The 12,644-nt window shown below is 35.1% G+C and overlaps 1 protein-coding gene across 2 annotated transcripts in view; it reads right to left on the bottom strand.

The window, feature by feature from the left end:
* Positions 1-11,838, bottom strand: part of LOC111053536 — a 51,252-nt gene extending 39,414 nt beyond the window's left edge. The window contains exons 1-6 of one of the 2 annotated variants that reach the window (XM_039421325.1): positions 11,683-11,838; positions 8,152-8,309; positions 7,575-7,752; positions 6,925-7,070; positions 1,089-1,286; positions 414-652 (exon numbers count right to left, since the gene is read on the bottom strand). In XM_039421325.1, the coding sequence (XP_039277259.1) occupies positions 414-652; positions 1,089-1,286; positions 6,925-7,070; positions 7,575-7,752; positions 8,152-8,308 (918 nt within the window). In that variant the 5' untranslated portion in view covers position 8,309; positions 11,683-11,838. Of the gene's footprint in view, positions 1-413; positions 653-1,088; positions 1,287-3,153; positions 3,300-3,803; positions 3,982-4,376; positions 4,541-6,924; positions 7,071-7,574; positions 7,753-8,151; positions 8,310-11,682 lie in introns of those variants that run through there. The other variant, XM_039421329.1, reaches the window with a different exon arrangement.
* Positions 11,839-12,644: the final 806 nt, after the last annotated feature.

Genomic DNA, 12,644 nt, shown 5'->3' with positions numbered 1-12,644 from the left:
ATCTTTACTAAAGGCTGTACTCAAAGTAGACACTATACAAATCTCTTCACATATATGTAGTTACAATATTCTTTGAATTTCACATGTTTTATGGTGCATAAGTTAAGTATGTTGTGATTTAACTTCTCAAGCTGGCTGTATATTCACTAGGAAAATCAGAATGTGAAATTCATTTTCAACTGTTTTGATTTGAAAGAATAGCGTTTTCTAGCACATGAAGAATGAGGAAATTTAATTTCAATATTATTGCTCGAATTATTGTTAAGTGATAAAGATCTATGGCAGCGGCCACACAACTGATTATTGTATGGACGTACATTCATATAAAAGCGCTTCCCTCATACAACTGTAGCTACTTTGGAAAATTTATAATAGATTAATGAATTCTTGAATTTGATAAAATTCTAAATTACCTCTGACTCGACAAATTTCAACTCTGCTATTGATTGGCGTTTTGGTGTCCACTTCTTTGGCCCTCGCCACGAGTACAAATCTATCAGGAGAATCAATACTGCTGTATTGAAGGCATGCATTTTCGTTGTCTTGGGGATCGAATAGTTCAGAACCACTTTCTGGTGCAAAGTGGAAAGAAACAATTCAACTGTTGAACTATAGTCGAAGACCATATCTTTCAAAATCAACCGAAGAATACCTGAAAGCAGCAATTCAGTGAACAGTGAACATAATGTTTGAAAGATAACAGAGTATTCGAGCACCTGTATAGTAGCACAAAATAAGTTTCAAGTTTTACTTTTCTACAAGAGTACATAGAGATTTATCATACTGAAGGGTTTCGCAAAAACAGGATCTACTGTGAGAATCAGCTAATCAAATATTATACCTACACAGCAATGTGCTGATCCAAGATTATGATTGATATCTCATTGTGCAAATAAGCATTAATATTAAATAAAAAAGTTTAAAATACTACTTGGAAATTCAGTAACAATTGCAATGAATGTTTCGGAGTTTAACAACAACAATAGATTATAAAATAGAGTATAATCACTCTATATAGAGTATATAATCACTCTACAATAATCAGTATACAATAGAGTATAATCACTTGTTTCAAAAGAATACTCTACCTTTATTCTGCAGTAGCTGCTTTATGAGGAGTGGGTTAGCCTCGACCATGAAAGCAACCACAAAGTGAATGAATTTGACACGAACACTGTTGATGTCTGTGGGATTGACCTGCTCAGCAAGGTGCTCCACTGATTTGAAGTCAAGATCAAACGATGACAAAACATCACGAGCAAGTCGGAAACTCAAAGATACAACAGCTGAAATTAAAAAAGAAGAAAATTAACTATAAAATTAGAATGGAAACATTCTAATTAGTTGGTGAAGAGGTATAGCATTACCGGGGAGATCAAAAGTAAGTGAGAACAAAGATTCATGACATAATATTGATAGGATCAATCTTAATAGTAAATACAGGATGGCGCACGATATGATCCAACATTTAGTTTTGTCATAGAGTTTATTGGGAAAGCAATACAGAAAAATGAGATATAACTTGTCTACTGTAAACCTGGAGATTAATTTCTGGCCATTACATGTTCAATGTGGCCTGATAACTTCTTGTCTGATAACTGCTTCAACACGAACGACTATGTTATTAGTGACTCGGCGACACATATCCTCGGTTATCTCGTTACATGCCTCAGTAATTAGCACTCGCAGATCCATCAGTGTGTTAAGATTAGAGAATCAGTGGTTCATGCAGGATGGAACCAGACCACACCACGGCTAATTTTGTTTTAGACTTTTTAAGAAAATTTCAATTCAAACCGATTTCTGAATCGTTTTACGTATGGGCAAAACTTGCCTCCAAACAGTCCTGATTTGAATCCGTGCGACTATTTTCTTTGGGGATTTCTGAAGAAGATTTTCGCTAAACATCCTAAGCACTGATGGATCTGAGTGCTAATCATAGAGACATGTAACGAGATAACCGAGGATATGTGTCGCCGAGTCACCAATAACATAGGCGTTCGTGTTGAAGCAGTTATCAGGCAAGAAGGTGGCCACATTGAACATGTAATGGCCAGAAACTAATCTCCAGGTATGCAGTAAGCAAGTTATATCTCATTTTTCTGTATTGCTTTCACAATAAATTTTCTATGACAAAATTAAATGTTGGATCATATTGTGCGCCACCTGTACAATCTGAGGAAAGGAATGCAGAAATTTCACTAAGACCTCACTCTAAGCGTGATTTCATACAATTTCATTTCTAGTGGTTTTAATGAAAATAAGAATGTAGTGGGTCGCAAGCCCAGTCGAAACTAGGAGACGAAAAAATAGTATAATTAGTAGCAATGCAATGAAAATTTATGAATAGTGTATAAGGATTTATACAAGAGTAAACAACACAGGAAATAATAAGAAGAGTTTTTAAAAATGTATACTGTTTTTAGCAGTATAAATTCTTATTTGAATGCATCCATTTATTGAACAAACTATATAATTTCGATGTCATCGGCGTATCTGTTAAGATTCATCTAGTTCGAATTAGGTTGTGATGACCTAATACATAATTTTTTCCTTCTAAAAGCAGCTTAGTGAGTGCAGTGTCAAGGTTTGGATTGTAAATGCGGTGAACTATTCCTCGTGAAGCAAACATATTTAAGTTCCGTTGATGGAAAACAATAGATTTTATACACTTTAAATAAGATTGTACAATCAAAATTTAATCAATCTCAAATAATTTTGAATTTCAGGCTTCAATAACATGAAGTTGAGCTTGTGTGCGTATAAAAGTGATGAATCATATCAGCTGTTAATTGCTGGACATGTAATACCAGTTCACAATGCTTTCAATTCACACTGAATCACGCACAGTAACAATACCTACTATTGATACCTATTATCAATACCTACTAAAATTACTACGAAGTAATAGTAGGTATTGACCTACTAAAATTACTACGAAGTAATAGTAGGTATTGAATGTTCAGTCAATAGTACTGTGATTCTTTAGTTCAGTTTTTATTTACTACTCTTCGAGTAAAGTGAATTGATCTTGCTCAAAGATCCACTCTCAAACCACTACCTCCGCTATTCCGTGATAACAGATCTCACATTCGCATGTAAGTTCACATCACCTCTTGGCTCCAAGAACAGACTATTGTTAATAATATTTACCTGTGAGCAGAGAGAGAGCAAGTTTCTTGTTTTCCATGGGGGATTTCAAATTAATCATTAAATGTAGAACGGGAGTACACTCGTGAAGAAGATAGATGCATGCTTCTTCGGCGCTTTGTTCCAAGTGAGGGAAATCACTCATGATTCTGCAATCAAGTCAATCATAAATATTAGTGAAAAATAATAATATTTTACTGAGGTTAGAGAAGGAGCTGCAACTGAATTCATACCGATTTTATATCGGGTACAAGGAAATTATTTTATTTATAAGGGCGCTGCCCTAATCAGTCGAAGATCTTTACATAGAAAATCAATGAACTTACAACAGAAGTGGTCAAGACTGATAAGTTATTTTGAAAGCGTATAACTGTACCTCTGTGGTGCATGCAAACATCGCAAAAAACCCGACGTCCAACGCTCGACAATCACCTACATGCTTCCATGTTTCCTTTTTCATTCTAGTATTTATTTTTCATTAATACTTAGCTTCTTCCATTTTTATTCACTGTGATGTTAGAAGCAGTCATAATCTTTGATATTTTATTTTTAGCAACAATGTTTGATTCACTATTTTCAATGAGTACAAGTTATAACCTGTATTAGAAGAAGATTGATTAAGAATGGACAATTATTCTTTATAAAATACTTACTTGATGAGAACCAAATGTACTGCAGAGAATATGGGACAGACAAAGCTCAGATCTTTTTTGTTTTCACATTGCTGTAGCACCTTTAGTAGTTCCAGTGGTCCACCTCCAGCTTTTATATAATTATGAATATAATCCACACTCGCATTGTTTCTGGCCGCATTAAGTAAAACATGGACAGCTGAAACAAATCAATATGTAATTAATTTTGTGCTGAAATTTTAATGTACAAAATTGCGCACATCTATTGGAAAATTGATTTAAAAGCGAGCAGTAGCAGTCAGACATATTGATTTGATGTCCCATATCTGGGAAAAAATCCAATAGCACATCACGCCTACATATCACATAAGATTTTCTTGAAAAAATATATTGGATAGAATACTTAATTCAGTAGGGCAATAGCTTTTTCGAATAAGTTTTGTAACTGCTACAAATGTTTTGCTCGCAGTTGGAATACTTAAAAAGATATTGATAAAATTTTTCCTTAATTTTATGAATTCAAAAAAAAAAGAAAAGTGATAGGGAATAGATATTGCATTTTCATCAGAATATCATGACTCATGAGAGTTTTACCTTTGAGCGCATTTTCTTCTTTTAACATCTTACGAACATCTTGAATTATAGTATCCTGAACTTTGGATGATGGGGTTTTCTCGTTATTGGAGGATTCGTCCGAAACCATCGCTTTCTTCTTTGGTGGACCTTCAAACTCTTCTGTTCCCTCATCCATCCTAAAATGAATAAACAGCAGCACATTTATTAAAAATGAAACGCATTCAATTTTCATATCATTACATCATATTGAGAGTGGACACACGAAATAAAACTTGAACAATTATAACCGAACTTGAAAGTTTTACCTTTTACAAAGAATCATCTGAACTGAAAATGGGGGATGCCATCACCGCCTTAGAGTGGGCGAAACAAATTCTCGCAAGGGGGTAAGAGTCAACATCATTCATAATAATCTTTCGAAAAATAGTCAACGACATGTTTCGCCTGAACTTGAGAGTATCAACCTCAAACAACGACCTCAGCCGCTGTGTAGAGAATCCAATCTCACAAGAATGCTCAAATTTTCTTATAGAAGAGATATCTGAGGAATTTGCTTTGCATTCTTTCCAGTTTACTTATAAGGAACCTGATCGGGATTCCGGATTGGGGCTGCATATCCGAAGGAGACTCCAAATCAAGGATTTGAAAAGGTATAGTAAGGGCTCCCATCTCTGGAAACTTGCACACATTCTAAAAACGAAGCCCATCATCTGGTTACACTTTGATGCCAGATAATCAATGCTTGTTAAAGTCAAGGTGGGAATCCATCACTACTCCAAGAACCTCATACACCAGCACATGATCCAACAGGATATCATCTATCCTATTATCAAAGCGAAAGGAGCCTCTTTGTCTGGTGAACGACAACACATCGAGTTTAGCAAAATTCATTCTAGATTCAAAGTCTGGAACTTGAACTGCAATGAGTCGATTTCCTTTTGAAGCAACATGCAGTCATTCCGTCTGAATATTTTTGTATTATCCGCAAACATGGAACACTGTGAGCTTTTAAGTACACCATGCACAGAGGGTGATTCACATACAACAGAAACAGCAAGAAATTATTGCGAAAAAGAATGTATGTTAAAGGTGATGGTTTCTTGATCCATTCCGAGCTGCTTTGTATTAGCACACTTTTTTATGTATTTAAACACGACATGCAGTCAATTATTGAGTAAATAATTAAAAACGTTTACTTACTGACTGAAGTACATTCGTACTGAAGTACCCAAAACCACCAACAACGACACCGGTCGGTTGCCGTTGTTGACTCCGGTCGGTTGCCGTTGTTGACACCGGTCGGTTGCCGTTGTTGACTCCGGTCGGTTGCCGTTGTTGACACCGGTCGGTTGCCGTTGTTGACTCCGGTCGGTTGCCGTTGTTGACACCGGTCGGTGTTGTTGGTGGTTCTGGGTACTTCAGTACAAAAGTACTTCAGTCAGTAAGAATCGCATTTGATCGAAATTGTTCGTGTCGGATCCTTATAGTGTAAGGACCTTAAGTTCCAAATTTCAAGTCATTCCGTTAATTGGGAGATGAGATATCGTGTACACAGACTCACATACACTCATACACACACACACACACACATACAGACCAATACCCAAAAACCACTTTTTTGGACTCAGGGGACCTTAAAACGTATAGAAATTCAGAAATTTCACTAAGACCTCACTCTAAGCGTGATTTCATACAATTTCATTTCTAGTGGTTTTAATGAAAATAAGAATGTAGTGGGTCGCAAGCCCAGTCGAAACTAGGAGACGAAAAAATAGTATAATTAGTAGCAATGCAATGGAAATTTATGAATAGTGTATAAGGATTTATACAAGAGTATACAACACAGGAAATAATAAGAAGAGTTTTTAAAAATGTATACTGTTTTTAGCAGTATAAATTCTTATTTGAATGCATCCATTTATTGAACAAAGTATATAATTTCGATGTCATCGGCGTATCTGTTAAGATTCATCTGGTTCGAATTAGGTTGTGATGACCTAATACATAATTTTTTCCTTCTAAAAGCAGCTTAGTGAGTGCAGTGTCAAGGTTTGGATTGTAAATGCGGTGAACTATTCCTCGTGAAGCAAACATATTTAAGTTCCGTTGATGGAAAACAATAGATTTTATACACTTTAAATAAGATTGTACAATCAAAATTTAATCAATCTCACATAATTTTGAATTTCAGGTTTCAATAACATGAAGTTGAGCTTGTGTGCGTATAAAAGTGATGAATCATATCAGCTGTTAATTGCTGGACATGTAATACCAGTTCACAATGCTTTCAATTCACACTGAATCACGCACAGTAACAATACCTACTATTGATACCTATTATCAATACCTACTAAAATTACTACGAAGTAATAGTAGGTATTGACAGTACTGTGATTCTTTAGTTCAGTTTTTATTTACTACTCTTCGAGTAAAGTGAATTGATCTTGCTCAAAGATCCACTCTCAAACCACTACCTCCGCTATTCCGTGATAACAGATCTCACATTCGCATGTTAGTTCACATCACCTCTTGGCTCCAAGAACAGACTATTGTTAATAATATTTACCTGTGAGCAGAGAGAGAGCAAGTTTCTTGTTTTCCATGGGCGATTTCAAATTAATCATTAGATGTAGAACGGGAGTACACTCGTGAAGAAGATAGATGCATGCTTCTTCGGCGCTTTGTTCCAAGTGAGGGAAATCACTCATGATTCTGCAATCAAGTCAATCATAAATATTAGTGAAAAATGATAAGATTTTACTGAGGTTAGAGAAGGAGCTGCAACTGAATTCATACCGATTTTATATCGGGTACAAGGAAATTATTTTATTTATAAGGGCGCTGCCCTAATCAGTCGAAGATCTTTACATAGAAAATCAATGAACTTACAGCAGAAGTGGTCAAGACTGATAAGTTATTTTGAAAGCGTATAACTGTACCTCTGTGGTGCATGCAAACATCGTAAACAACCCGACGTCCAACGCTCGACAATCACCTACATGCTTCCATGTTTCCTTTTTCATTATAGTATTTATTTTTCATTAATACTTAGCTTCTTCCATTTTTATTCACTGTGATGTTAGAAGCAGTCATAATCTTTGATATTTTATTTTTAGCAACAATTTTTGGTTCACTATTTTCAATGAGTACAAGTTATAACCTGTATTAGAAGAAGATTGATTAAGAATGGACAATTATTCTTTATAAAATACTTACTTGATGAGAACCAAATGTACTGCAGAGAATATGGGACAGACAAAGCTCAGATCTTTTTTGTTTTCACATTGCTGTAGCACCTTTAGTAGTTCCAGTGGTCCACCTCCAGCTTTTATATAATTATGAATATAATCCACACTCGCATTGTTTCTGGCCGCATTAAGTAAAACATGGACAGCTGAAACAAATCAATATGTAATTAATTTTGTGCTGAAATTTTAATGTAAAATATTGCGCACATCTATTGGAAAATGGATTTAAAAGCGGGCAGTAGCAGTCAGACATATTGATTTGATGTCCCATATCTGGGAAAAAATCCAATAGCACATCACGCCTACATATCACATAGGATTTTCTTGAAAAAATATATTGGATAGAATACTTAATTCAGTAGGGCAATAGCTTTTTCGAATAAGGTTTGTAACTGCTACAAATGTTTTGCTCGCAGTTGGAATACTTAAAAAGATATTGATAAAATTTTTCCGTAATTTTATGAATTCAATAAAAAAAAGAAGAAAAGTGATAGGGAATAGATATTGCATTTTCATCAGAATATCATGACTCATGAGAGTTTTACCTTTGAGCGCATTTTCTTCTTTTAACATCTTACGAACATCTTGAATTATAGTATCCTGAACTTTGGATGATGGGGTTTTCTCGTTATTGGAGGATTCGTCCGAAACCATCGCTTTCTTCTTTGGTGGACCTTCAAACTCTTCTGTTCCCTCATCCATCCTAAAATGAATAAACAGCAGCACATTTATTAAAAATGAAACGCATTCAATTTTCATATCATTACATCATATTGAGAGTGGACACACAAAATAAAACTTGAACAATTATAACCGAACTTGAAAGTTTTACTTTTACAAAGAGACGCATGAAAGAGAGAAGAGGATGATGATAATGATGAATGCCTACGAAGAACTATGACAATAAAGGAAAATTTTGGGGGCTATGACACAAAGTATCAGAGTAGTAAGAGTGATAGTATGACTATAATAAAATTGTATTTAGTTGAAAAAACAAACAGAAATTAAAAGAGTAATGCTATCAATGGTGATTGGAAAATGTGCAATAATTGTGTCTGTGCATTTAAATTTTCAGTTATTTTTATTTTGTCTCAAAAGCAATGTAATTGGGTGCTTGAAACTTGATGGACCATTTGAAAACATATCCACCCCACCACCAAGTCCATTGAACAATCTTGGCTTGTGGTTGAGAGGGGGGAAATCCAGCTGTCCTACATCTGAACTGAAAATGGGGGATGCCATCACCGCCTTAGAGTGGGCGAAACAAATTCTCGCAAGGGGGTAAGAGTCAACATCATTCATAATAATCTTTCGAAAAATAATCAACGACATGTTCTCGCCTGAACTTGAGAGTATCAACCTCAAACAACGACCTCAGCCGCTGTGTAGAGAAACCAATCTCACAAGAATGCTCAAATTTTCTTATAGAAGAGATATCTGAGGAATTTGCTTTGCATTCTTTCCAGTTTACTTATAAGGAACCTGATCGGGATTCCGGATTGGGGCTGCATATCCGAAGGAGACTCCAAATCAAGGATTTGAAGAGGTATAGTAAGGGCTCCCATCTCTGGAAACTTGCACACATTCTAAAAACGAAGCCCATCATCTGGTTACACTTTGATGCCAGATGATCAATGCTTGTCAAAGTCAAGGTGGGAATCCATCACTACTCCAAAAACCTCATACACCAGCACATGATCCAACAGGATATCATCTACCCTATTATCAAAGCGAAAGGAGCCTCTTTGTCTGGTGAACGACAACACATCGAATTTAGCAAAATTCATTCTAGATTCAAAGTCTAGAACTTGAACTGCAATGAGTCGATTTCCTTTTGAAGCAACATGCAGTCATTCCGTCTGAATATTTTTGTATTATCCGCAAACATGAAACACTGTGAGCTTTTAAGTACACCATGCACAGAGGGTGATTCACATACAACAGAAACAGCAAGAAATTATTGCGAAAAAAAATGTTGTTAAAGGTGATGGTTTCTTGATCCATTCCGAACTGCTTTGTATTAGCACACTTTTTTATGTATTTAAACACGACATGCAGTCAATTATTGAGTAAATAATTAAAAACGTTTACTTACTGACTGAAGTACCCAAAACCACCAACAACGACACCGGTCGGTTGCCGTTGTTGACACCGGTCGGTGTTGTTGGTGGTTCTGGGTACTTCAGTACAAATGTACTTCAGTCAGTAAGAATCGCATTTGATCGAAATTGTTCGTGTCGGATCCTTATAGTGTAAGGACCTTAAGTTCCAAATTTCAAGTCATTCCGTTAATTGGGAGATGAGATACAGACTCACATACACTCATACACACACACACACACACACACATACAGTCCAATACCCAAAAACCACTTGTTTGGACTCAGGGGACCTTAAAACGTATAGAAATTCAGAAATTGGGGTACCTTAATTTTTTTCGGAAAGCAATACTATCCTTACCTATGGTAATAGGGCAAGGAAAGTAAAAAGTGTGTTAAATGTATGTTATTGACAAAGTCAGGTCTCAGGTGACCAGTAAAATCATACAAATTGCTATACAAAAAACAAGCATTTTTACAATATTAACTACATTTAAACTCTGGCCAATGTCTGTATGCTCAGAAATATCATCATCGATGCTAAATTTGTTTTAAATACACTCGTCTAATTTATACCAAAAATAAACATGCTTAATAATATGATCAATATAATATGAAGAATAGAGTTTGCGGACTTGAGCTCAAGTTTATGTCTAACTCTAGTCTAGTCAAAATGTACTGGAAAGGGCCGTTTGGGGAATTAATTCCGAACAAAATTAAATTTTTGTGCAATGATTCTGGGGGATTGGATAATGATGAAGAAAGTTAACCTAGATCTGTTAACAAAATGTCCCAAAACTCAGATGTTCGTAATCTTCCAGTTTCCTGTATTTTTTGCCAAATCAAGTCATCGGAGAGAAAATTCACTCTAGCCTTTTTTACAAGATAGGTAATAAAATGTGATCTTTCAAAGCTCTATATATTTTATGAATAAACCTACTTAATTACAATTTTTGAAAAGCAAGTTACATTTTTGAAAAAAATGAAATTTTAAAGAATTGCTTTTAATCAACTATATCTTCAGAATTTGACTATTTGAATGCATAATAAGAACATCTCTGAACGTAATTTTGTAGTCTACAACCTGAGTCCAGGTAGACTAGACCTTTCTACATCGAATCCCATTACATACTAACAAATTTCCTTGCACTGTACCGGTTGTTTCCTGTTGGTATTTTCCCACGAAAACACCTGTTAGTGGTACTATTATATTATAGGATACTATTAAAGTGCAATTCCTTAGAGGCGACGCGTCTCAAGGTCTATAAAAACCTTCAATTTATAGACCTTGACGCGTCTCAAACGGCGCATATCAAGTTGCCTGCTTATAGCCGCGCATGTCAAGTTGCCTGCTTATAGCTGCGCGTCTTGAACGGCGCGTGTCGACACGCCTCCAAGGAATCGCACATTTAATCTAGTAAATATACTGTATAAGTAAAAAAGGGTGTATGCTTGCAAAATATATTGCAGTTCTAGTTTTTTAATACATTGTTTGATACATAAGATAAGTCCAGCATTAATTTTTGCTTGAACAATTTCCTAGTGCTGAGTACAGAGTGCCCAAAGCATTGTTTGCGATTTGAAATTTATGCACTTAGGACACTCAGTAGTGTCGACATGCAAATATTTCCTCTTCATTAAAAATTGAAAAAAAATTTGACAGCGTAACTACCAAAAAAGTTGGCCATTTTCTTTATGCAGTATTAATAATGCACAAAGTACAATGCCGCAAATGATGATTTTAAAATCTTAAAACTCAATTAATCCAGCTTGCTGGCTATAGTATAAAAATCAATTATCATTACCTAACATCAATATAAAAAGGAATTTTCAAGTCTGGGGTAACCAGAATATATAAATGCAAATACATAAGGTGGAAAAAATTATACCTACAGCTACTTCATCTTGTTTGGTGTTTAGTATAAGAGACTAAGTTACAATGAGCTTGCACACTCGGTTGGCCAAAATAACACATACCTGATGATTATTATCCTTTTCTATATTATTTCAATTTTGCTTAGAACTCAGAAGCTACACCAAACCACACGATAGACTCATGCAATTCAAAATATCAAATTCTTTCAACATTTAACCTCAAAACTTTTACTTCAAAACACGAACCACGTGTTTACAATCGATACATCTTCTTCACAAGTATCGATAATATAATATATCGATAATAATGTGAATTTTCTTGCTAAGCATCGATACTCACTATCGAGTATCTATATTGAGTTGCTTCCCGCTAGAATTTGATTTAGTTAGTCCAGTCAAATGGTAATTTTCAGGAAACAGCCCCGAAAGAATTTTTATCGTCAGTTTTATGTGTATTTTTGGACGCTGAATTCGAATATGAAATTCCTAATATGCCAGAATTTGGCCTCATCCTTGAAAACCCACAAATTTTGAGAATTCTATTTTATTTCAAAAACCACTGGTTTTTTAAAAGACTATAAAATTACCATGAATTGAGTGGAAGCGCAGGATTCTACGATTTTTGGTAGGCTATTAAATCTACAGACTTTCATAAAAAGGGTATTTTTTTAATACTGGAAACTAACTACTTCCACTCTATAGAAAACTTATGAGAGTGTCGTATTATAGAGTAATTATGAATTATGTGAAAGTCAAAGTAGCCTTTACTTGGAATTAATTCAGAACAAGATTCCTCAGAAATTTTGTGAGAGGTGGATACTGGATATGGAGTACTAGCAAAAATAGAAAACCAAAATCTCTACCTTCTCGACCACACCTCCTCGAGTTCCACCTCCTACTGCCAAAATATTTTATTGTAATAACTTCCAAGGCCTTCCTGGCCGATCAAATCAATATTTTGGATGATATTGTATAAGTAGTCTTATGTTCTATCAGAATCACAGGTTATGCACTCAATTTCAGGATTTTCTAGTTCTAGTAGAAGAGGCGCTCATAAGGACACC

Source organism: Nilaparvata lugens, chromosome 1 (assembly GCF_014356525.2).
Source record: "Nilaparvata lugens isolate BPH chromosome 1, ASM1435652v1, whole genome shotgun sequence".
Classification (NCBI taxonomy): Eukaryota; Metazoa; Arthropoda; class Insecta; order Hemiptera; family Delphacidae; genus Nilaparvata; species Nilaparvata lugens.
Note: the sequence above shows the minus strand (reverse complement) of the source record. Positions and strands in the feature narration are given on the sequence as shown.